Source organism: Notamacropus eugenii, chromosome 2 (genome assembly GCF_028372415.1).
Source record: "Notamacropus eugenii isolate mMacEug1 chromosome 2, mMacEug1.pri_v2, whole genome shotgun sequence".
NCBI classification, from domain to species: domain Eukaryota; kingdom Metazoa; phylum Chordata; class Mammalia; order Diprotodontia; family Macropodidae; genus Notamacropus; species Notamacropus eugenii.
Window position 1 is genome coordinate 475026720 of NC_092873.1, and position 25887 is coordinate 475052606.

At 37.9% G+C, this 25887-nt stretch overlaps 1 protein-coding gene across 3 annotated transcripts in view; it reads right to left on the reverse strand.

The window, feature by feature from the left end:
* Window positions 1-3487: 3487 nt before the first annotated feature.
* The window catches only part of LOC140529754 (dimethylaniline monooxygenase [N-oxide-forming] 4-like), a 38777-nt gene continuing 16377 nt past the window's right edge, over window positions 3488-25887 (reverse strand). For 2 of the 3 annotated variants that reach the window (XM_072648649.1, XM_072648650.1), the window contains 8 exons: window positions 23282-23503; window positions 21261-21449; window positions 19630-19792; window positions 16446-16588; window positions 14101-14300; window positions 12015-12367; window positions 10036-10105; window positions 3488-5248 (listed from right to left, as the gene is read on the reverse strand). In XM_072648649.1, the coding sequence (XP_072504750.1) occupies window positions 4891-5248; window positions 10036-10105; window positions 12015-12367; window positions 14101-14300; window positions 16446-16588; window positions 19630-19792; window positions 21261-21449; window positions 23282-23413 (1608 nt within the window). In that variant the 5' untranslated portion in view covers window positions 23414-23503 and the 3' untranslated portion in view covers window positions 3488-4890. Of the gene's footprint in view, window positions 5249-10035; window positions 10106-12014; window positions 12368-14100; window positions 14301-16445; window positions 16589-19629; window positions 19793-21260; window positions 21450-23281; window positions 23504-24283; window positions 25173-25887 lie in introns of those variants that run through there. The other variant, XM_072648651.1, reaches the window with a different exon arrangement.

The following is a 25887-nucleotide window of genomic DNA, read 5'->3' on the forward strand; positions in this document are numbered from 1 at the left end:
AGGAGAGTTGGGCTAAGTTAGAAATTCAGCCTTGAATAAGTTTTGGTACCTTTGATTTTTGTATGAAGTTATGGGGAGAGTTTTACAGAGTCTGATTAGGTCTTTAAAAACCATTAAGAACCATCTGCTATTTCTATCAGAACAAGTAAAATTCATTAACAAATAATGTATAGGTTTTTTAAAATAAAGGAAATCTATTTTCTTTTTCTCCTACTACTACTCCATTCAAAAAAGAAAAACAATTTTCTTGTAACAAATATTCAGTCAAGGAAAACATTGCCTCATTGGTCATGGTAAAGAAACATCCCTATATCCATATATCTCATTCTGTACTCTAAATACACCACCTCTCAGGAGGTGGACAGCAGGCTTCAGCATTGGTCTTCTGGAATCACACAGGGTCATTGTGTTGATATCAGTTCTTACAGCTTTCAAAACGATTTAGCTTTACAATGCTGTTATTATGGTATAAATTGTTTTCCTAGTTTGCTCATTTCATTCTGCAAAATTAGTCAGTTGACAAACATTTATTAAGTACTTACTATGTTCCAAGCTCTGAGATAATATCGGTGGTAGGGAGGAATTGCTTAGTCACTAATGGAAGTCTCTCAAGATGCTGGAGGCAGCTCTTGGGGGTGTACTGGTTCCACATAAACCAGCATTAGAAGGATAAAGATTCACCCAGCTATTCTAGTACTTGGCATTTAAGGGAGAAAATTATTGCCTATCCTGCCTGGCCCCTGAGACTAACCTACATGTTCAAAAACACATTAGCTCCTTATTTTCCCTCCTCCCCCCTTTAAAATTTTTTTCTAGTCATTTAATTTATCCTCAGCTCAACTGATCACTCTGGTCTCCATTTTCACCCAGGGTACCACATATCCTGGGGAAAAAGGAAAAATGAAGGTGTACTAGAAGTGTCTTGGTATGGATAGTCACTGGGAAATACCATTCAGAGAAACCTAGGACCATATCTACTTAGATAAGCTGAGTCCATATGTACTTAGATACACACTGCTTATGTTAATTACCACTGCTTCTCAAATCAGCTTGTATTTACATACTTGCATAAACACACACATATATACACATATATACATGCACACATACATACATATATACATATGTGAAGGCTCTAACCATACATATATCTATATATATAACTTTAGTTTCTACATGTGAATGTGATATATTCATATCCTTCACTTACATTATATATACACACACACACATATATATATGCATAAATATAGATACACATATATGTAGCACTATACTGAAATTCCAACCAGAATAAGCCTACATATATGTGGATCAGCCTCATACCCAGGTTGATAACTTGTAGAACCTAGATCCAGAAGGCAACAATCAGACTTTTCCTTGAATCAGACCCTTTGGGGAGCATAGAGAGCTTATAGGTACCCAACCTGAGTTGTCTCATAAATCATAGAACACAACATTCAATACCCCTCAAAAAGCGGTGGTATATACAAAGTCATATACAAATATATATATATGTGTATATATACACATATATATGCACGCACACACACACACACACACACACACACACACACATATATATACATATACATATACACACATTCATATACAAAGTCACCCCTGATATTTGCTCCAAAAGTTTTGAAGAGTCAAGCCCTATCATTAAGTTCAAAGTCAGAAAGAAGGCTGGAAGAACGAGCAAACAAATGAATCACACTATGTAAAGCTATCATGGTAAGAGGGATTCTCAAGAGACACACACACTTAGAGGAAGAGAATGACTCCAAGATAGCTATAAGCAAAGCAAGAAAAACAGGCACAAACTGGACTAGAATTTCTAGAAGAGATGAGGCAAGAGGGTGTTAATTTTTTTTTTATAAATGAAATAAGAGCACTAAAGGAAAAAATTGGAAGTGAGAGAATATATTAAAGTATTGGAAAGGGAATTAGCAGTTTGGCATAAGAGATACAAAACTTTAACCAAGCAACAAATTCTCCAAAAATTAAAATAGAGCAAGTAGAAGATAACAACTCCATTAGAAATATTTTTGAAAGGTAAAAGTGTAAAAAAGGAAGAAAATATAAGCTATTTGTAATAAAAACAACTTACCTGGAAAAGAGATCAAGGAGAAATAATTGAAGAATTGGTGGTCATTCACCTCCTAAAAATTTTTTATAAAACCATGGCCAATGTTTTGCTTATCTATACATGTTTGTAATAGGAGAAGGTAGATTGATATTGATTGAAAATTAAATTTTACTTTAAAATCTATTTAAAAAATAAAAATAGAGGGTAGCCTGAACAACTAGCTGGAGATGAGAAGGATGCTCTTGTTCACCAGTCTGTGTCTAAATTATTACCACAACAATGTGGAAGACATTAGATTTATACCAATTCCTCATTCTACACATCAAGATAAGATCATCCAACACATCCCAGGCCATCACTAGTTGTTTTGACTTTTGTCTTACCAGTGAACTTCCATCACTCTGGAAGAGAGAGTGAGGTTGGTGAGTTTGTGCAAATCTGCCTCACTTAAATCCAATTCACCTCATGATGTCATTGGTCCTCTTTGAAAATTATTAGGGCACACAATGTGTATATACATGTACATAAATATAAGATAATTTGAGAAGGCAGTGGTAATTGACATAAGCAGTGTGTATCTAAGTAGATATGGACCCAGTTTATCTAAGTAGATATGGTCCTAGGTTTCTCTGAATAGTATTTCCCAGTGACTATCCATACCAAGACATCTAGTACACCTTCATTTTTCCTTTCTTCCCAAGATACTCTGAAGACCAGATTGATCAATTGAGCTGAGGATAAATTAAATAACTAGAAATTTTTTTTTAAAGGAGAAAAAATAAGAAGCTAATGTGTTTTTGAACACATGGGTTAGTTTTGGTATATTCCCAGGAGCAGGGTAGGGTAGGCAATAATTTTTCTCCCATAAACGCCAGCTACTAGACTAGCTCAGTGAATCTTTATCCTTCAAATGCTAATTTCTGTGGGACCAGCACACCCCAAGAGCTGCCTCCAGCATCTTAAGTGACTTCTGTGAGTCACTGAATAATTTCTTCCTTCCATTGATAGCATCTCAGAGCCTGGAACATAGTAAGTACTTAATAAATGTTTGTCAATGAACTGAATTTTCTAATTAATTAAACTGTTTTTGCTTTATTACGAAGTTGGGTCTGAGTGATTTTCAATGGTTAGATCTAACTACAGGGATTTTCCAGTGGAGGTGGAGTTCAACTCATTAAGATTTAATCTTGTTCCTTGAGTAGATTCCCAGAGTAGGACAATCAATCAGTATTTATTTAGCACCTATGATGTGGCAGAAACTGTGCTAAGTGCTGGACAAGAATACCGTGCTTGGAAAAATGCCCATACTTATACCATGTATAATACTAAAAAATGAGCGAAATCATGAAAGATCGCTGAACAGAGCTTTGAAGGACGATAAAGATTCAGTGAGACTGAGATGAGGAAGAATTTATTTTCAGGTATGGCAGATGTTTTATGCAAATTCATAGAAGCATGAGATGGAGTACCAAGTTTGAGAAATAGTTAGGGGTGCAATTTAAATCAAATATAGAGTACCGAAAATAGAGATTCTTGTTGTGTGTGTGTCTCTCTCTGTGTGTGTGTGTGTGAATGCATGCACATGTTTCGTGCAAGTGATGCACTCCTTTGGCAGTCTGATGAACCCTATAGACTCCCAGAATCATGTTTTTACATGAATCAAATAAAATGTATGGGATTACAAGTTAAGCAATCATGTTGAAATACATTTCTGTTGAAATACAAGTTTTGATTAGGTTAAGATCCTCAAATAATAGCTAAAACTTACGTAGTAATTTAAGGTTTGCAAAATACTCTGGATATATTATGTCATTTGATATGAAATAAAGCTGGAAATTCAGGGTAGAATGAGATTTTGGAGGGCTTTAAATCCTGGGCTAGGTAGTTTAGATTGGGCAGGGGAGGAGCTTAGTGGAAGATGGAAAGGAGGTGGGAAAAACTGAAGGTAGGGAGACTAATTAAGAGGGTATTATAGCTTGAATGTCTTTAAAGATTATCCCAATAGCAACAAGAATGTTTGGTGAGTCTGGAATCAGGAAAGTACTTGTACACAATACTTGATACAAGTATTTGTGTAGTCTACTGTGATAGCCTAAGGGATGGTTGGGTAATTAGTCTGGGCAAGAAGGTAGAGATTATATGGTATATGTGGTTGTTGTCCTTCGTTCTCGAAGTAGACCAAAATGACATCACCATGATAAAGTAAAGTTTCAGTGTGTCTAACTGTGGCTGATCAGACCAATATGATCTCAGAATGCTCTACTGCAGATTGAGCACAGATAGCCCATGTGAACAATTGAGGTGGATACTCCAAATTTGTGCATCCTATGTTTCCTTTGTGCTGTCTCTTCTTTGCTCATAGAGCACAGCACCCTTTCTGATGTGGGCACGCCATGATGAGCGGTCCTGTGACAGTGTCTAATTCAGTCCCATGCTGAGTTATAGGTATAATGGAATAAGAGAATTGGAATAGGTCAGTTCTGAGAGTCTTGGCTCAAGTGGAGGGGGCTGACAAAGTCAGGAAAGGGGGTAAAGTTCAAGGGTAAATGATTATAGGGATTAACAAGCTGTCTAATCAAGGAAGTAGAGAACAGTCAGCAAAGACTGAGAGGAATAAATAAATGCTTCAGTGAAAATATATCAGATTTACATTTCCTGTCCTATGATGAAAGTTATGGAACTCGGACTGGAGAGCAGTTAAGAAGAGAGTGCTTGTTGCATAGATGTTATTCACACTGGCCAGTTACTGACTAGGTTATTGGAAAGTCTATTCCCCAGTTCACCAACTCTAGGCAGTCTTATGGAGATTTATAAGCAAGCAGAACAGCAAAAAACAGCACAGATGCCCCACCCCAGATTTTTAACCAATGAGGCATAGCACTAGGCTCAGAAAAATCAGAGACAATTCGAGTTTGTAAGGGCTTGAGGGTCCGGTCCCATTGAGTCAAGATGGCATTTCTGGCTCCATCCCATTTCCCAGGTCCTGTCAGTCGGTACTGATAAGAGGTGCAGGGACCAAAGAAAACTTCCTTTCCCAGCCTGGGATCCTTAAGGAACAGGGATAAAATGCTGGGCTTTGCTCCTATGTATGTGGCAAGTTCATCCAGGAAGGTGATATACTCCAGGCTCTCTTTGGTGGGATCCGTAATGATGCCCCTTAGTGAAAAGAAGGAAAATGATAAATCCTTTGTTATTGCTCAGTTCCCCCCCAAATTTCTATCTCCTTTTTCACAAAATTTCAAGAACCAAAAAATTGAAAGAGATATTTTTCTTGGGTAAGAACAGATAAGTTGGTTTGTTTTGTCAGAGAAAGCAAGAAGAAATATTTATTTTCAGAAATGGGGACGGGTAGAGTGTAGGAGAGAAAATGGCAAGGAGGTAAAATTAGTGAGCAGTTTCAAGTGATGGTTTAGGAATTTGAATTCAGTATGAGGGGAAAGTCTGATCACTGTAAACATGAACTAGAAACTGGTCTTTTCTGTAGGCATAAAACTATGCACATTTAGAGACTTCCTAGAAAATTCAAAGTGTGGGTTTGATAGGTGTTTTGGATTCCAAATACTGCTTTTCTTTTCATTTAAAATAAATCAGGAATTTGTCGTTGATAGAAAACAAAAATATTAGTTCAGATCTTGCTAGATTTTTTTCTGTAAAAATCAGAAGTGATCAAAGAATTTAGAAAATGGAATGGATCTTAATTTTAGAATCAGTTTCCTTATAAAATACAGAATTTAGGTGTTCCAAAGGAATTCAGCAGCCATTTATTTCAACCCATACACTCAAAAGAATCCTTACTACAACATAACAATCTATCCAACAAGTATTTCTGGAACGCTTACAAAGTTTAAGTCACTGTGTACAAATAGTGCAAATAAAGATACTGGATAGGAGAAAGTTCAGTAATTTCACAGACACAGAGAATGCCTAGATAAGGAAACTTCCTCTATCAATGTGGGTGTACCTTCTCTATATCTGTTGGAGAGTTGCTTAGGTTACTGACAAATTAAATGACTTGCTGAGGGTCATAGAGCCAGCATGTCAGAAATGTGATTTGAACAAAGACAAATTGAAGAATTGTCTCTGCCTTTAAGGAATTTACATTCTTCCATATAAGCAGTCATTGGTCCTCTTTGAGAATGAAGCAACAACAACACACAACCATTACAACCACAAAGGTTCTGCATGAGGTCTCTATGCGGAGAGTAGGACTTTCAGAGCGGGTTATATGTGTTAAACCTTGTTACACAAATTTCTTACGTGTGCCTCATTACTATTATGATCTAAACTTAAACTTTCTTCTTCATGTATATTGTGTGCATTTATGGGAAGGAATGAACCAGGTTCTTAAGAAAAGGTTCGTATTAACTGTCTTTGTTGTGTCATCTGAGAGCAGCAGTAGCTGCCCTCTGGGGACCCAACCTGCCAATTTCAACAGAAGATGGGGAATGCTGCTATTTCTTTCTCCTTCCCCTTCTTCCCCTTCCTCCCTCCTCCTAATCCTTTTTCCATAAAACTGGGACAATTTACTTTTTGTCCCATACAGTTTTCATTTTTTATTTCTTGAAATATAGCTCTGAAACAACAGACTTTAAAAAAGACCACTGTGTTTTAAATGTAGTTACTAGATTTTACCTTTAAACTCAGATCACTCTAGCTTTCTTGAATGGCCAACGACAGCCCCCATCTAAATCTCTGTGGCTCGTTGTAGTTTTTGATGGCTTGGAATGAGTGTAAATAGTAACTGTTTTCTGTTCCAGTCAGAAATTATGAGAGTCTTCCTCTCCCGGACTGAAATTTTTGTGATAGCAAATTGGGCCATCAGTTCTAACCTAACCTTTAGTTGCTGAATGAACATGAACTCAGACCAATTGAGATTTGGGAAAGACCTTAATTTAGAAAGGCCAAGGTTAGCCACTGCATCCTGGGCCATCACCAGTCATCTTGACCTTTGTCTTGCCACTGGATTTAAATCCATTTTATTTCCAAGTCATCAACCTTGTGACATCATCGGTCCTCTTGGAGAACAAAGCACAAAGAACAACATCCAGCCTTTTCTTGAAGATCTCCAACGAAAATAATTGAGGTGATTAGGTGGTGCAGTGGATAGAGTTCTGGACCTGGAGTCAGGAAAACCTTAGCTCAAATTTGACTCCAGATCCTTACTAGCTGTATGACTCTGGGTAAATCACTTAACATATGTTTGCCTCAATTTCCTTAACTGTAAAACGGGGATAATAATAGTGTCTACTTCATAGGGTTGTTGAGATTATGTGTGTAAAGTACATGGTGCTTGACACATAGTACGTGCTTAAAAAAATACATGTTCCCTTTCCTTTTCCTTCCTCCTGTGGAAGCCCATTCTATTCTTGGACAGCTCTAAATATTAAGAAGTTTCCCCTTATATAAAGTTTAAATTTGCCTTTTTGTGACTCCTACCTGTACTATCCAGTTTTGTCTTCTGGGGCCAGTCTAATCCTTTCCCCACATGACAGCCCTTCAGATACTTAAAAACAGCTATCATTTTCAGTGTTAAAATTGTTTCATGTTCTGGTCCCCTTGACCGCCCTCTACCCCCAGTCAGTATAGTCAGTTTATAAGTATAGTCAGTTTATAAGCAGCCAACATAAACTAGTAATACCAGGAAGTAAGACTGTTAAGGGAAACCTAGAAGTCATGTACAGACTGTCCCAAAGATAGAGGACAATAATTTGCAAGCCATATCCTGCATTAACCTAAAATCACATCCTGGTACTATAAACTAAATCAGGGGGTGCCACTGTTTGGGACACTTTGGTCCTGTGTTATGTAAATCTCAGAGAAGCCTCTAACTCTTTTCAAGAAGGCCAGTGGAACAGCAAGCAGTACTGATAATTTTGAGATGACATGGACGTGTTAACTTTTAAATTGTACTGACCACTTTGAGATGATATAGATATGTTAATGAATAATGCCAAGGTGGCACAGATAAGAGTTCATCTTTTCCCCCACAAAAACCCTATAAAAATGAGAATTCAAACTGCTGCCCCCTCCTTTCCCTCTTCATGGGGTTCCGGATGCTGAGTTGTCCCAACTCTAATCCATAGTTACGTGAGTGATTCTCTGTGCCTTTCCTCATCCTCTTCCCCACCTGTGCATTTCTTTCTCCACCAGTGTATTCCCATCCTCACACCATCTGCTTCTGTATCCCCCTTCTACCACTTGTCTCTGTACTTTCTGTGCTGTTTTCCCCTGTACGCTCTATGTTTTATTAAAGTGTGATTGCAGCTTCATTTCTTGCTGCCATCATAGTCTTTCCTGACAGATGCTCAAAGAACAAGCATGCCTGCCCTCATTTCATAGTGTTATAAGTTAAGTCACAATTTACTTTCTCTCTAGAACTTCCCTTCCTAATGCTAAATATCCCCAGTACCTTCAAGAGAAACTCATATGCACCATCTTGGGGCCCTTCACCTTCCTGGATGTTGTCTTCTGGCTATTCTCTGCTTTATCTGGACATGAAGATATCCTATCTAAAATGTGTTGGCCAGGACTGAAGACAGTGTTGCAGCTATGCTTTAACTAGGGCTGCTCTAGGCTTGGTCACTCTGAGAGCCCATTCTGCTGACATAACACCCAGGCAGGTTATAATGACTATGTAAGTGGAAAGTCTGTCCCCTGCAGTATGCTCGCATATCCTTTGAGGGCATTCTTATAATGAGCTTCGCTGTTGTTATTTAGTCATTTCAGTTGTGTCCAATTCTTTGTGACCCCGTTTGGGGTTTTCTTGGCAAAGATTCAAGAGTGGCTTGCTGTTTCCTTCTGCAGCTCATTTTCTAGATGATGAAACTGAGGGAAACAGGTGACTTCTCTGAGAATCACAGTTAATAAGTGTCTGATGCCAGATTTGAACTCAGCTCTTTAGGAGTCCAGGCCTGGCACTCTATTCACTGCATCACCTAGCTGCTGCTCCTATAATGAGCTTAAAGGCCTCTAAATCTTCTAGGCATTTTTCTCAGATGAACTACTATTTTACCATGCCTTGCTTATCCCAAAGCTAATTCTTTGAACCTAAGTTCAGAATTTCCATTTATCTCTATTAAGTTGGACAAATATATCACCTTTGCCTTAATTGAGTCACTGATGAAAATGTTAAAAACCATAGATCTTGGGGAATGCCATTTCTCTTCACGATTCCAAAGTGCTTTGCATAGTGTCTGGCACACAGTGGTGCTTAATAAATATTTGTTTCCTTGCCTTTCCTTCTATTTCCTCCCAGGGAAGCCCATTCTACTTTTGGATATCTCAATTATTTGGAAGTTTTTCACTAGGTCTTCCGTAGTGATGGGCTTAGGGATTTGCACAGAATTACTGGCAATATGTGTTGTATATAGATCTAACAGTGTATGACAAACACTAAGAGCCAACTAGATTCAAAGTGTTCTACTAGGCTGGGCAATTACAAAGTTTATTTAAGAGAGGACCCTTGACCTCAGAGAACTTATAGTCTTACATTTTTTGTGTGTTTGTCCTTCATTGCCAAGGAAGACCATGCCATCAGAGAAATGATGATATGACTTGCACTTGACTTTGCTTTGAGTGATGGAGGGCTGTGCAGGTCACCAGCCTCACTTCTCCTCCAGAGCCATCTGAGTCCAGTAGACAGATACTCATCTTGATGACTGGAGATGACCCAGGATGCACTGGGAGACCTTGGTCCCTTTAGGCCAAGGTCTATGTGGTCACTTAACGTTGGAAGAGGTACTGTTGAATCCAAGTTAACCTAGATGCTCTCGACTTCTCACTTGCATGAATCTCAAATATCCAAGCACTATACATAAAAACTATTTTTATATTAAAAATCATCTTTTCTACCTATGAGCCATGGAAATGACTTTGATATGCAAAATCTATTTTGTGATGAAAATCTTCATTTAGTTGTCTCTGTGGTGAGGAATACTTCATACCTTTTAACAAGATGCTCCTTCTTGGTAGCTTCTGCCATCAATTGATTTGTTGGAGGTATCTTGCATAACCCTATGATGAAAATAAGAGGCATGACTTTCCCTTAATTGTAGACAATTGTCCAGAGCATGTCTGCTAAAGCTATTAGACTTGAATACTTCAATGAATCAGTAATCTCATCCATGCGGGCACTCCTTCTACCAGTGTAGGTCACAACCTATTCATGTTTTTTCATCCTGGGTGACTCTTCCCCATGATTTTATATAAATTTTCCATAGGAGAAATTTAGCAAGAGTATGAAAACCCTTCTGGTTTCAATATTTCTTAGATACCAGTGCAAGACTTGGACCATTCAACTACAGTTAATGCCACAGTTAAAATTGATTATAGATCAATCCATTGTAGATCAAAATTCATGGATTTAAGGTTAGAAAGGACCTTAAAAGGAATCTAATTCAACTCCCTCATTTTACAGATGAGAAAACAGACTTAGGGAGGTTGAAATACTTGTTAAACAGACATCAGAGGCAGGATTTGAAATCAGAGTATGATTCTGATTCTAAAGCCAAGTACTTTCCCCATGCTAAATATAATTATTTTAAAGAGGCAAATCAGATGGTGCCAGAAACTGGTCTTATTGTGACATACCCTAACTTCATTTCCCTGAACTCTTTCCTTATGCAACACAATCATAATCAATCTCCTCCATCTTTTATTCCAGACCCAGCAGTGAGTCTCTGTTTACTACTGAAGATTCCCTTTCAGGATTATGGGCTATTTAGTCAACTTTGTCTGGTAGCCCTGCCTGCTGCCTCAGTCCCTTTGCCTTGAGGTCTGCTATTTGCTAACAGAAATACCTTGAAGCTACTTATTTACCTGTCTACCCTTACCAAGATGATCTCTTGCTGATCACTGCTAGCTATCCCCTAACACTTCACATCACACTGCCCAACGTTCCATTTAAAACTGCCTGAGCAAACTTCCTGCTGGCATCTGTTGTTGGGAACTTCATGTTCACCTGTTGTATACTGTCTTCTTTGTCTAGTCTCCAGATTCCACTTATTCCCATCTGACCCTCATTGTTACTAGGAATCTTGATTTGACCAAGAATAAGGACATCACAACAATTTATTGGAAACAATATAAAACTGTCGGATCATAAATTTAGAGATAGAAGGTCCCTTTAAGATCATCCAGTCTAACTCTTTTATAAATTTTACAGTTGACAAAACTAAAGCCTAATGAGGTGAAATGATTTATTCCAGTTCACACAAGAGTGATATAGTACATAGATACAGGCTGGACATGAAATCAAGAAAACTTGGCTTTAAATACACCTCAGACATTTTGTAGATGGTTGACCCTGGGCAAGTAATTTCAGTTCTCTGGGTCTCCATTTCCTCATCTGTAAAATATGGGGATTGGATTTTATTACTTTAAGCTCCCTTCCAATTCTAAATCTATGATTCTATGTTAAATAACTATCCTGGGACATAAGCCAGTTTCTTTGTCTCCACATTCAGCATTCTTCTCACTGTATCACATAAAAATAGTCAGAACTGCCTGGTTTGAAAAGCTGCTTAGGCTTCCCAAATTTTGAATCAACTTGAAAAATTTGAATATGCAACAAAGTAAGGTCTCATCTCTATAGTCACAGACATCACATATACCTCTCTTCTCAGTCCCATGTGTCATACAGGATTCAAAAATCCTTTAAAACTGCTCAATTCTATCTAGATTACACGAACACACAATTTGCCCAAGATAACCTACATAAAGTTCATGTTGCTTGAAAGCTTTTTTGAGGACTTTTTTTTAAAAGGAAAAAAAATTCACTTGCCCACAGCCCTATTCCTATAAAGATTCTATATATTTTTGGACAAAAATTTTTGTTTGATTGTAGATAGTCAGGGAAGTGATGACAACCAGGCAGAATTAGGTACTTTTGAGAGAGTGTTGAATACAAAGAGAATATCTTTACCCTTAAAGACTCTTGTGGCCCATCTTCCCTGAAGTTCTACACCTGGCAAGAGAGCTCCTTTAAGGTTGATATGACCCATGACAGCCATTGTTGGCTTTTCCAGGTTTGAGGGAAACACAGATTTGTACAGATAGATCTTATTTTTGCATAGACTTCTTGTAGGTTCTTCCAGGAAGGGAAAAGAGAATTTGAATCCTGTAGCAAAAATCACTACATGAATGCCCTCTTCCACCGTCCCATCTTCAAAGATGGCAGAGGTTTCTGTAAACTCTTCCACATTGGCCTTCATGGTGATGGTACCACAAAGGATACAGCTTGGCAGTTCATCATTTATAATGAAGCTTGGTGTTTGCCTTTGGTATGGAAACAAAACAACAAGAAAAGCCCACTTACTGATTTTGTAGGTAGATCAATTGATCAATCAATAAACCTTTATTAAACAGGTGCTACGTGCCAGGCACTATGCTAAGCCCTGGGGAACTGTGCTAAGCACCAGGTGAAACTAAAGCATCTAACTGATTTATGGAAATGTATGTTAAATTGCTTATTTGTATGAATACACTAATCCATTTAGTCAAAATAGTCCATCCAGTAACTTTCCATTGGCTTAAGATGAATGTTTCCAACTTTTCTTTTCCAACTTCCAACAGTAAGCCCTCAGAGATTTGCTCATTACGTATTCAGAAACAAAATCCCTCTCTAGGAATTATCCCTTCCACATCACAGTTTCATGGGTTGGCATAAGAAATTAAATGGGAACTTTTAGGGAGTTTTGCAGAAGCTGCAGACAACATACAAAGGTTGGCAGATACACAGAACCTATGACCAAATACTTAACCCAGATTTTACAGTAAGTTACTATAAATACTGCGTAGAAGAACAAGAAAAAAAAAAAACAAATTCAGATTTCTTTTCTTGTATGAAGGGGAGGGGCCAAAAATTTTACACAGATTTTTCAGATTGCTGGGATCCTGCATCCCTAACCCCTATGATGTGGTAGAGAGAACTGTATATTCTGAGAGAGACCATGTAACCTCTTTCCAGGGATTAGCTAACTCAGTATCTGTTTAGGTGCTTATGATGAAACCAGGCCCAGGTAGAAGTAGAGCCTCAATGGAAATAAACAAAGTCTAGAGGAAAATGGGTGATAGAATGAAATCATTTAAAACAAAATGATAAGTGCACTTTTCATCCTTTGTATTATACATTTCAAAGCAACTGACTGATAATGATATTTACCCATATGACTGATTTACTTCGAAATCATTCTGTTTGTAGAAAAACTGTACATTGAATCGTGGTGTTCCATTTATTTCCATTATGACTTTGGAGATGTACTTTCCATGGGGGTAGGAGTGAAGAAATAGATTGAGATTGTAACAAAAGTCATTCTTTAAAATACTCCCATTTCCTTTGATGATATTTTCACCTGGGTGATACAGAGCTCATTACAAGTAATTGGCTACTTAGTCAACATATCATTCTTCTTAGAAGTTCATACCCCTTGTATTCAGTTCTATTTATAGGATCATAGATCTAGAGCTATAAGGCATGTCAGAGGCCATCTAGTCCAATGCCCTCATTTTATAGATGAAAAAATTAGGGCCCAGGGGTTAAGGTTAAACATTGGAGTTAGGAATTGAACATTTGCATTCCAGTGTCAGTACCTGGCATGATACCTCTGTACCAAATAGCCCCCCCTGATAATATTTGATTTGTGTTATTTGATATTTAATACCTGTTAATCACCAAGAGATATGTGATTCTTTGAGTTCACTGGTACCATCCATATTTTACCTCTAGAGTCAATCTATCTTAGAATTTTTCAAAGAAAATTTAAATTCCTTAATTTTCCAACTTGATATGAAGCCAACAATTAGTCTCTTGTCAGGTATTCTTCTAAACTCCCTAATTAGCCTTTTTTTAGTTTTTTGGTCCCTAAAAGCTGTTAACTCCAAGTATTTTTGATCAACATAATTATAGTAACACAATGAAAAATTGGCATTTTAATATAAATTTTAACTTCCAATAATGTCATGATATTAAAAATTTCTGCAAATAAATATTTCTAGTTTAAAATAATTACCCTTTAGGAATATCCAATCCATAATTCTTGTGGTTAAACCATTTTGAAATTTGTTTCTTTGTCATCCAGTTTCTTATGGATGAAGGCAGCATGCATGAAACCATCTGATAAAATCTTGTGTTGAAGATCATAAGAGTGGGGTAGCCATCTTTAGAAAGACGGCTAAGGACCCAGGCACCACTTCTAGTACTGAGAAACACCTAAAAGTAAGGCATGATGGATGAAGTATCAGTCATTTTATATTACTTCTGCCCATACAATCCATACAGTAGTTTTGTCTTTGAGAACTTTAACGTCTTAGAAGTGATATGTATTGAAATTCACTCAAATGAGAAGTAATTCCATATGGTAGAGAGAGTGTTAACTTTGAAGTTAGAGTCCTTGGGTTTAAAACCCTACTGTGGCTATTTACTGCTTATGTAATCTTGGATAAATCCTCCTCCCTGAACCTCATTCATAGGGAGTCAGACTGGATCATTTCTAAAATGTCTTCTAGGTAACATCTATGAATGATACAAATTCAAATACATTTTGAAACAATTAAAGAAGGAAGTAGGATCAAAAGATGAAAGGCAAACAAATGAGTTTCTAGACTTCTCATTACAGTTATTATTATTTTTTGGAGGCAATTGGAGTTGTGACTTGCCCAGAGTCACACAACTAGTAAGGGTCTGAGGTCAAATTTGAATTCAGGTCCTCTTGACTCCAGGGCTAGGGCTCTGTTCACTGTGGTACCTTGCTTCCCTTCCCCTTGTTATTTTTACAAATAATATTTATTTAACAAAAGGCAACCAAGGTATAGAGAAGAGAGAACTGGTGCTGGAACCAATAAGATCTTGGTTTAAGTTCTGCCCATGACATATAATGACTGTGTGATCTTGGGCAAGTCACTTAACTTCTTAGCATTCTAAAAGACCTGAAGTTACATATAAGAAGCTCACCCTGAATTGATAGTGAAGGTTTTCTCCTCTAGAAATTGCCTATATCAACGAAAACATGTCCAGTCTGTATCCAGGGGTATGTTAAAGTAGATTGGTACCAGTTGGAGAGAGTTAATTGTTAAGTTTTCATTGTTAACATTTATACCTCAGAGATAGACAAATGGTACAAGTCAGGGCTTTATTGTTTTATTGATTGTTTATACTTAAGAAAGTGATGAAGAAAATATTAATAATGCAGATTAAACTTAAAAATGTGTCCTGCATACATTTTTGCCCCTGGAGAGCTAGTTGTTAAACATTTACCATCAGATTCTTGCCCAAAGCATTTTTTTCTGATTTCTAAAAAAAAAATAACTGAAAATACTTTATCCTATACATTTTCTCTTTCCCTATCCACCTATATATAAATGTGAAAATTGGTCTAGCATCATAAAAGTAAATGTTAAGGTAGGCAGTTTTAGCATTTCTGCCTTTTATCCTCAAGAGTTCTGAAAAATAGTGCTGTGTAGTGGAACTATTTGAACTTGGAGGTGAGAGACTTGGATTTGATTCTAGATCCTGACACCTACTAGCAGTGTGAGCATAGTGGTGGCACTTAATCTCTTTTTGTAAATCTGAAAGCATTTTATGAGAACTGTTATTAATAAAATAAAGATTTGGGAAAATATTTAACAGAACTACTTTGAAATTTATGTGTTTATAAGTTTCTTTATGTCTGTATGTATCATCTATATGTTATATATGACTATATTATTATAGATTCAGAACTGGGATCATTGTATTTAGAGTTAAAAATGACCTTAAAAATAATTTGGGACAGTCTTTTCACTTTGATTTCCTTCTTCACATTTGTTGCTTCTAAACAAACTTGTGAAATGGAAAAAATAAATAGTAATTAGAGCCAGAATACTGGAATAAAATTCTGGCTTTACCAGACAAATTACTTTAAGCTTTCTGAGATTCAATGTCTTATTTGCAAAATGATAGGATTAGATAGATGAACTTTTACTTTAAAATTCTAGGATCCTATTAGTAACAAAGCTGAGACTTGAACTCAGATCTTTTGATATTTTCCTTTAGGTCCCTAGAGCAATCTAAATTTCTGATCCTTTTCCTGTCTGGGAATGAGAGAGTAGCTATTTCAAAATAGTTACCCTGGAAACTGCCTAATGGTCAGACATCAATAACATTTTTCTAACATGTTCCTTGGAGATATGTCCATTCTGGAAGTGGAGTCTTGCCATGATTCAGAAAGCTAGGAGCTAGGAGAGTTTTTGAGAAATTCCAGGGTTTATGTTACTGTGCATTCATCTTAAATTACGCTAACCTTGGATGTTTCACAATTCCACAGCAAGGACTTATGGGGAAAAATGAGTTAGAGGGCTTATAGAGAGGTCAGTGTACCTTAGATGCCACACGACTGAGTTCCACTGCAAGATCACCACCAGTATTCCCAAGACCAATCACTAAGACCCTTTTGCCCTGAAAAGCTTCTGGACGCCTATATTCCTGACTGTGCAGGATCTGGCCTTGAAAGGTGTTGATTCCTATGAGAAAATGAAAAGAAGAAGTATAACTAAGGGTAAGGTGTTAGGAACTATATCAGTGGAAGCAAATGGAGGCATGAACCAGTTCTCTGACAGAAAAAATGAACCAAACATATTCTCTGCAGCAGAGCAGTAACAGGCAATTTTGTCACAATTTGGGGCGTGTAGCTTGAAAAGGGACCAGGCAGTAGCAAGCAACCTTAATTGTTATTGTTATTTAGTTGTTTTCAGCCTTACTCTTTATGATCCCATTTGGGGTTCTCTTGGAAGAGATACTGGAGTGGTTTACCATTGCCTTCTCCAGATAAGGAAACTGAGGCAAACAGTGTTAAGTGACTTGTCCAGTGTCACGCAGTGTCTAGACTAGATTTGAACTCAAGAAGATGGGTCTTTCTCACTTTGAGGCCCTGTATTCTATCCACTGCACCACCTAGCTGCCCAAGCAGATCTAAATTGATCACCAAATCCTGGATACCACCCTGCAGAGGGAAGTCAGAGACCCTGGGGTCTCAGAGAGTAAGGGTCTGTGCAACATGAGGCCACCTATGCGGAGGTCATTACTTAGGGAAGAGCCAGGTAGGGATAGATGGAGGAGGAGTTCAAATCAGGTGCCCACCATTGAGGATGGAGTGACGAGTGACTTCTTAGTTTATTTTCCTAAAAGAATTTCTACACTACTGAAGTTATGAAAGCTATCAAAATATATGTTGCATATTTTACCCTTGCACAACCTTCTAAATTAATTGATTTTAGTTTCATGCCAGAGAGTGTGATATGAAGAAAATTACACTGAAGTCAGAGTCATAAGAACTGGCAAGTTCTAGATTCAACACTTTTTGTAGTAACTGAAGAACTGTGGGCAAGCCACCCTCTCTGAGCTCAGTTTTCTCATCTGTAAAATGAGGATAACAATATTTGCTCTATTAATCAATCAATCAATCACTTCACAAGGGAGTTGGGAGGAAGCATGTTGCCAGTGGTAAAGTTCTATGTAATAAGAACTTTTATTATGAGACACAGATTGAATAAGGAACTCTCTTCAATGGCATCTTTAAACAACCCCTTTGTTCAGTATACTCAAAACAACTGGTTACTTAAGTGAGAGAAAAAAATACAAGCCATATTGTGTAATTGGATTAAATCTATAGAATTAGTCCAAGAATATTTGATTATATATTTTTTTTCACTTTCTGTCCAGCTTTCTCTCCTCTGATCTAGAACTCTCCTTGTGGAAACTCTCTGTAGTGGCACAGGTTGTCAAATCTGCCATCTAATGGTATTAAATAGTTACCTGAAAGATTAAGTGTTCTCACCAGTCTTACAGTTATTGTGTGTTAGAGGTAAGGCTTGAATACAAATCTCTACTCCATGGACAGCTCCCTGTCCCCCTTCTTGTCTCTTGACTAAATTAATAATTAAAAAACCAAACACGCTGACAAATGTTAAAAGACTGTGCTAATATTGAGTGGATGTTGTTTGGTGTTATTGCCTGTTATTCTCAGGCAAAGAGGAGAAATCATCCAGACACTGTCTATATGGGAAAGGGACAATATTCAAAACTGGTAAACTAATTCTGTATAGTTGTAAAGACATTGTTAACTGTTTTTTAGGGCTTTGGGGGCAAAAGAATAATTCTCAGGGAAAGAATTTGAGAACCTTTCTTTAATAGCTACAAAAAGAAAATCATTAATCTGACTTACCATCACCATGGTGTAATAATTATAATTGAATTTTACAAAGCACTTTACATCCATTATCTCCTTTGTTCTTTATGACAACTCTGTGAGGTAGGCAGATAAGGTAATGGAGGTCCCCAGAGTTTAAGTGACTTGCCCCATCATTCACCCAATGTGTCTGAGGCAGGAGTCAAAGACAAGTCTTCTTGATTCCACATTCAGCACTCAGTCTACTACTCCATATTGCCCTTCTCTTATTTATAAAACACTTGAACATATACAAAACACTTTAGATACATTATCTAATTAGAACTTCATAACAATTCCATGACATTATTACTGCAGGTATTATTATAATTGCTATTTTATAGATAAGGAAATGAAGACTTAGAGAGGTAGGTGATTTGCTAATAGCCACCCAGTGAATAATCGTTGGAAATACAATTTGAACTCAGGGCTTCCTGACTCCATGCCTAGCTACTTGGCTAAGCTGCCTTTTGTCATATACGTTTAAAGCAAGAAAACAATCATCTGACTGGTTGACATATAATGTTTCCAAATAAATCACACAGATTAATTAAGTTTCACCTAGATTAATTAAAATACATTTCTCAGGAAACTGGAAATTCCAAGCATTAATCTTTGGGTCCCTTGAAGTTTTCTGGGGTCCGCATGACCTGGAGTCCTAAATTAAGCATTAAACTAGTTTTATCTCTAAGCAATATAAATCTGGTTTCTTTCCATGCAAGGCTAGACTCAGACTATGAAACCATTAATACCTTTTCCTACAATTCAGTAATTAAAGTTTTTACTGACACAACTATGGTGCATATAGAGTGATCGAAAATCATTTCTGCACAGAACTGCCCTCTCAGGCCAGGTCAGTTTGGCTAAAGATGTCCACCAGGACTGACAAGTGCCCTGGGAGCAGGAGGGATCCAAAGCTTATGAATGATTAATGTTGCTGTTACACCTACTACTACTATTCCAACGATGGTGAAGTACCTTACATTTGGACAACAATTGATACTTTTGCAAGTCCTTAAAAGGTACATTTTGCCTCCAATTTGTGATGGACTTGATCGGTGACGTCAAAAAGAAATAGGCTACTGAACCATACCCGCTGCATATTAACTAGAAAACCACATATGCTATGTTACATATGTTCTATTATTTGTATTTATTTTGTCAGATATTTCCCAATTTTACATTTTAATCTGGGTCAGGCAGCATTTGGGCACATGTGCCCTGATAGCAGGTGTTCGATGCCTCTGGCATTGCTTATGACATAGGTGAATGAAATTCTTTTTTCTAGAAAAGCTTGGCACAGTAGCCTCTGCTCAGACCCCAGTCTAGCCGACTCACCGGGGAAGGATTCTAGAGGGAAGTGAGGATTCAGGTAGAGCCCTGTGCAGATCATGACAGCATCGAAGACAGCAGTATCTTGCTTCCCCTCTGTCTCTGCCACCACTTCCCATTGGCCAGTGGCAGAGAAGTCTGGATGCTTTGTCACACTGAGCACAGTGGTCTGAAAGGAAGCACAGAAAAACCTTCTTCCTATCGTGGGCTCAGGGCCAGACTCACTCACTACATGGTGGGATTAATGGAAGAAAAAGCTCCAAATATGAGATCGGCTGCTCTTCTACAGTCACAGTGAAATTCTTGAACATTTCAGAGAGGGAAGATGGACTGGGGCAGCAATGGCAAGAGGGAGATACATGGAAATATCTCATCCTTAAAGAATTCAGTTTAAGAAAATGCAGAATTTATTGGCAAGGCAGTGCTGAAGTCTGACTCTCCAGATTGTAAATTGTTAACATTTACACCCTAGAAATTGGCAAATGCTACAAATTAGGACTTGAGATTGTTTTGTTGATTATCTAGACTTAAGAAAGTAATACAGAAAATATCTATAATGCATCTTAAATGTAAAAGTATATCCTGCTTCTATTTTTTGGAGGGAGAGTCAATTGTTAAATATTTACCAGCACACCATTGCTTACAAGTATGCTTTCATAAAGAAGTTTTCAGTATTTATTATTTTCTTTTTTTGGAGGCAATCAGGTTTAAGTCACACACCTAGTAAGGGTCTGAAGTTGGATTAGAATTCAGGTTCTCCTGACTTCAGAACCAGTGCTTTATCCACTGTGCCATCTAGCTGCCACATCTTCAGCATTTTAGTGGCTGTGCCTTCTCCCATGAACATTATACCGGAGGAAAAGGAATGAAGACAAATCCCTTCCTGCTCATTAGCACACTCTGGTGACTTAGTGGATGAGGTAAATAAATGTCCAAGGTTGCTCAATTTACCTGATTCCAGGAACCCTGATTTTAATTCTTCCGTATCCTGGAGTTTATTCTGACTGGAAGTCTGAAGGTTACTCAGAAAGACTAGACTAGGAAAGGGAAAGATCTTTTGCAATTTTCCTAGCACAAGCTTCTCTTCTTCCTTACTGCCAAAGATACCTTATATCTATTGAAAAGAATTATACACAGGACCATCGATTTTGAGCTTTAAGGAATATTAAAGGATGTCTCCTCCAAGCCCTTCATTTCATGGCTAAGGAAACTGAGGTCTAGAAAGGTCAAGTGACTTGCAAAAAGTCACAGGGGCAGAAGGTAGTCAAGTTGGGATTCAAAACCACATCCTCTGACTCCAAATTCAGTGCTCTGCTCTGTTCTCTACACTACCTAGCAAAACAAACTAAAAAAATCTAGAAGGAGATGATATATTGGAAAGTATCTTCATTTGAAATCTACTCTTGATTCAAGATGAAAAGAAAGGACTAATAAGGGGAGGTCATGAATGATTAGTTTAAGTGTGAATGCTACTGGAGATCTGAGAGATTAGTCCTCCTTTTTGTCCATCTTGCATCTTAATCATATGGAGAGAAATTCAGGCAGGAGCTTACTTAGTCTTCTTTCCATGTTCTGGCTGCTCTGATGACTGTAGGAACATCTGCTCATCCAGTTCTCAAGCATTTAAGGTTTCTTACCTTTAAGTGAATGTATTTCAGAAGGTTGAAATGCTTAGCATAGGAGCGAAGATATTCCAGCATCTTTTCTTGGCTCATGTAGTTGGGATAATCTTCTTGGAAGGGGAAGTCACTGTAACAACTCATCTCCTTGGACACATTGGTCACTACAGATTTGTAGACTTGGGTCTTTCCATGTCCAGAGGTTTCCTGAAGGAGTGGGAGAGTAGGAGAGGAGAAGAAGCAGAATTCAGTATTGCCTCTAGGAAGTAGGGAAAGGTTTCCAGGAAGGGATATTCACTCTCTATTTTGTGTGAGTTTCTTCTTATATCATACAGTTGTAATAAGTCAAATTCTTCATAAGTCTTGAAGCACTATCTAGATTTGTATTACATGAGATGACATAGTACAGAACATTGAACATGGAATCAGGAAGCCCTGAGTTCAAATCCTGTCTCAGAAATGGACTAGTTATGGCTCTGGGCGAATTGTTTAATCACTGTCTGCCTCAGTTTCTTCATCTGTAAAATGGGGAATAATAGTAGTACCTATCTCCCAGAGTTGTGAGGATCAAATAAGATAATATTTGTAAAGCACTTTGCAAATCTTAAAGCACACATAAATGCTAGCTATTATTACTATTAATATATAATTATTATTGTTGTTCAGTTATTTTGATGGTGTGATGGGACCTGGTCCCTGAATTTTCTCATACATTTCAGCAGCCCAGATCACTGGCATCTCACCAAAGGCATCTTACTCATCCAAGCCCACCTAGATACTCAACAGTCCTTTCACAGTGGCTCTCGGCCCACTCCAGACTACTTAGTAGTAGTCCTTTCACAGTCCTCTACCTCAGATCACTTAACTCCTTTCACTGTCCCACCTGGGCCACTGCAGACTATTTACCCACTCTTGACTCTTATCTAGATCTCCTTACCATCTTTTTTTGTATGTAAGTATCAATCTTGCCCCCATCAAGGAACAGATTCTCTAGTAACCCTATTTCTTTCTACTGATGCTATACTAAATCTTGCTACTTTGACTGAAAGAAGGCTTGAGTATTTGAATTCTTTCCAGGTAGACTTGTCCTGTACCCTGATATTTTGGGGTTCCCAACAACCCCAAACCTCATCAGTTTCAGTCGTATCCAACTCTTCCTGACCCCATCAAGGGTTTTCTTGGCAAAGATACTGGAGTGGTTTGCCACTGCCTTCTCCAGCTCATTTTATAGAAGAGAACTAAAGCAAACAGGATTAAGTGATTTGTCCAGGGTCACATAGCTAGAAAATATCTGAGGCCAGATTAGATGAGTCTTCCTGACTCCAGACCCAGTATGTTATCTAATATGCCACCTACTTGCCCAAAGCTCTACATAAATGCTAGCTACTGTTAGTATTGATATATAATAATAATTATTATTACCACTACTCTGTCTCTAAGATCCCAGTTAACTCAATACCACATCCCATGTCTGATGAGGCACTGATTCAAGGAAAGTCTGATGACTAGGCTGTCTATCAGGCAGAAGTTTGCAGCTAATATTCCAGATTAGGCCTGTCCACTGAAGAGCAACTACAGAAAATGACTGGCAGATGGCAGATTAATTACTATTAAATATTAACTATTACATCTCTTCTTTGAGATAGTATGCTTCTGTTATTACTTCATGAGATCTCCTTAGCTTTTTTTTTTTTTTTTTGCATACCACACATCCCTCTACTTGTTGATTCATGCTTAGCTTACCTTTGTACCGAATCTCCAAAACAAAGACTGTTAGAGATAGAAGACACCTTCGAGATTATATTGTCCAGTCCCTCCATTTTAAGATAAGGAAACTGAGCCCTGGAAAGGTCAGGCCCCTTCTCCAAGGTCCCTTAACTAGTAAGTGGCAGATTTAGGAGTCAGATTTGTTTTTACAAGACAAGAACAGACTAGGATCATTCACTTATAGAGTTCAGGGTGGACTTAACCCTACATTATCAGAGATGTATTAACCTATGAAACTACAGGGAGGAGCAACAGGGAAATCATATACTCACAGTAAATTTCCACAAACCCCCAATATCATCACTTCTTTCAAAACAGGTGGGCTCCAGTCCCTCTTCTAAACAGCATTTGATGGAAGTCAGGCCACTCACACCAGCTCCAATAATTGCGACTCGTTTGGCCATGGTCTCCTAAGTCAAGGTTAAGTAAGACGTCTTTGCCCAAGAAAAGAAAGGAGCTCTTATGGCAATGTGAGTGGAAAATCCTTTATCCTCCTAATAAGAGAAATAATAAAAGAAAGTGGGAAGCAGATAACAGAAGTAATGAAGCAATAGTATGTTAATGGAGTACAACTCTGTCATCTCTTGACCAGGTGTGAGGAAACTTTCTCTGAACTGAGACAATGTCTTTTGCTAATAGAAGGTAACTCTCCTGGAGGCTTCTATAAAAAGCTGAACTCATCAGCACCAGTAGCTTGAGGTCCACAAACTCCACCTGAAAAGTGGGCACACAATACAATGACATTGAGGTGCATGGGTAGGAATTGTAGGTAACAGGGACACACTCTCTCCAGGTAACTGCAAATACAGAGGCAGCAAGGCAACAACTTCAAGGACTGTGGTTCCTGGCATCAGAGAAGAGAGCCTATCATGGATTCAGGGAGAGTTGAGGCACAGAGAGAAGCAGACCCTCAGAGCCCAACTAAGTCCAGCAGTGAAACTGATCACAAGTGGAATCACCATAAGAACTCCACGGAGAGAGACAGGACCCAAGAGGGACTTCAGCATCACAGAAAATGATTCTGGGATTTCACCCAGACATTCTTTCCAGATGAACTTTTTTCACAATGATTTCCTATCACAAGTTCCCTTCTTATTCTTTTCCTCCGTTTCTTGCCATAACCTTGATGTGCAGAAGTTAAAACTGAGGAACCGTTATCACAACCTCTGTTTGCATTTCAAACAGGAGAGGAGATGTCAGGAAAGCAAACTGCTATATAATCAAACAATAAAAACTTTTGCCTATGGTAAAGGAAACTGCCTCAATAAGCTTACCTTGTTAGCACAATGTGGATTATTGGCTGCGGTCCATGTGTTATCACTTTCCTAAAAAAAATCCTGAAGACAACTTATTCTTAGTTAAAATAAAATACTAAAAATTGAGGCACTTCTTAGTTGAAACTGGAAATCCAACAGAAGGAAAAGTTCTTGTAAGTAAAACTGGTTTACGAGAAGAATTTCCACACAACCTTTTTGATCATCATACTTCCTCATTTGTGTGAGTGACAGATGATACTATTTCCTGAGTCATGAAACTCCGTTTTATAATGAGACCTTTGGGTGTAGTAAAATAAACTCTCTCCGTCTCTCCCTATCTGACGTTCTCTGACTTTCTCTGTCTGAGCTTGTCTTTGTCTCTGTCTCTGTCTCTTCCTTCCTCCTCACGTTCCTCCCCTTTCACCTCTTAAACCCTTAGGTCACATTATGATTTCCAACTACTGAAACAGGATCAATATCTCAAGGTTGTGAAACTTCCTGAGGCTGTAAGTAAAGTAAAAACTGAGGTGAAATCTCTTGAGTCCTTATCTTGCTTCTCAATGGAGCTGGCCTCAGGGTCTACTGTTTGTGGATTCAGCAGAATGAGCCTGTAGGTGTCCACACTTCACTCATACCAAACCTTAGCCCTTGGAGATCCTGTCTTTTCTGAGACCCTCTCACATTATCTTAGGAGGACAGCTGCTTTACCTTTTTATTTTTGCTGCTCAACATTCATTTCTTGGTGATTTTCTTTCTGTTTGTGAAGGAAATTTGGAGAGCCTGCACATTTCTGACCTACTCTGCTATCTTCCCAGAATGTGTTTACATTCTGTAGTCAGCCAGAGGATTAAATTAGATCAAAGCAGAGGCATTCACTGAAATGCCATTGAAATGTCATGAAAGAATGGTGGCTTTAAAACATTCCTCCTATAAGGATGTAATGTATTTTCACCAAAAACTCATATCAGAAAGAAGAGTGGACATAGAGAGAGTACGTTTGTAGAGAGTCAGTTATATAGAGAATCTATAATAGTACAATTGTGTTGATTAAGGACTCAAAGACTTGGTTTACATCTCTTTTCATTAGAAAGAGATCTTTAGTGGGGTGATCTAGGGATTGATACTGTCTACCACCTCTTGCTATTTCATACTTCTATCAGTAACTTGGATAAATACAGTATGCTTATCAAATTTGCAGATTAATTAAATTAAATTAAAATTAAAATTAAATTTGCATGATTAAGCCTAAAACAATGGATGACAGAGTTGGGATTCAAAAAGATTTTAATAGCCTAAGACATTCGGTCAAATAGAGTAAGATGAAATATTAAATGCAAAGTTTTGTATGTGGGTTCAAAAATTCAACTGCATCAAAACAAAATGGAGGAAAGCATGACTAAATATCATATGATCTGAAAAAGATATTGGGATTTTAGAGGACTACTATAGCTCAGTGTGAATCAGCAATATGAAGGCAGCCAAGAAAGTTAGTGAGATTGTAGGCAATGTTGGGAGGTGGATAGGTGGTGGTGGTATAGTTTTCAGGAATAAGGAGTTATACTCAGGTGGCTCAGGCCATTTCCAAAATTTTGTGTTCACTCCTTGGTGCCACATTTTTGAGG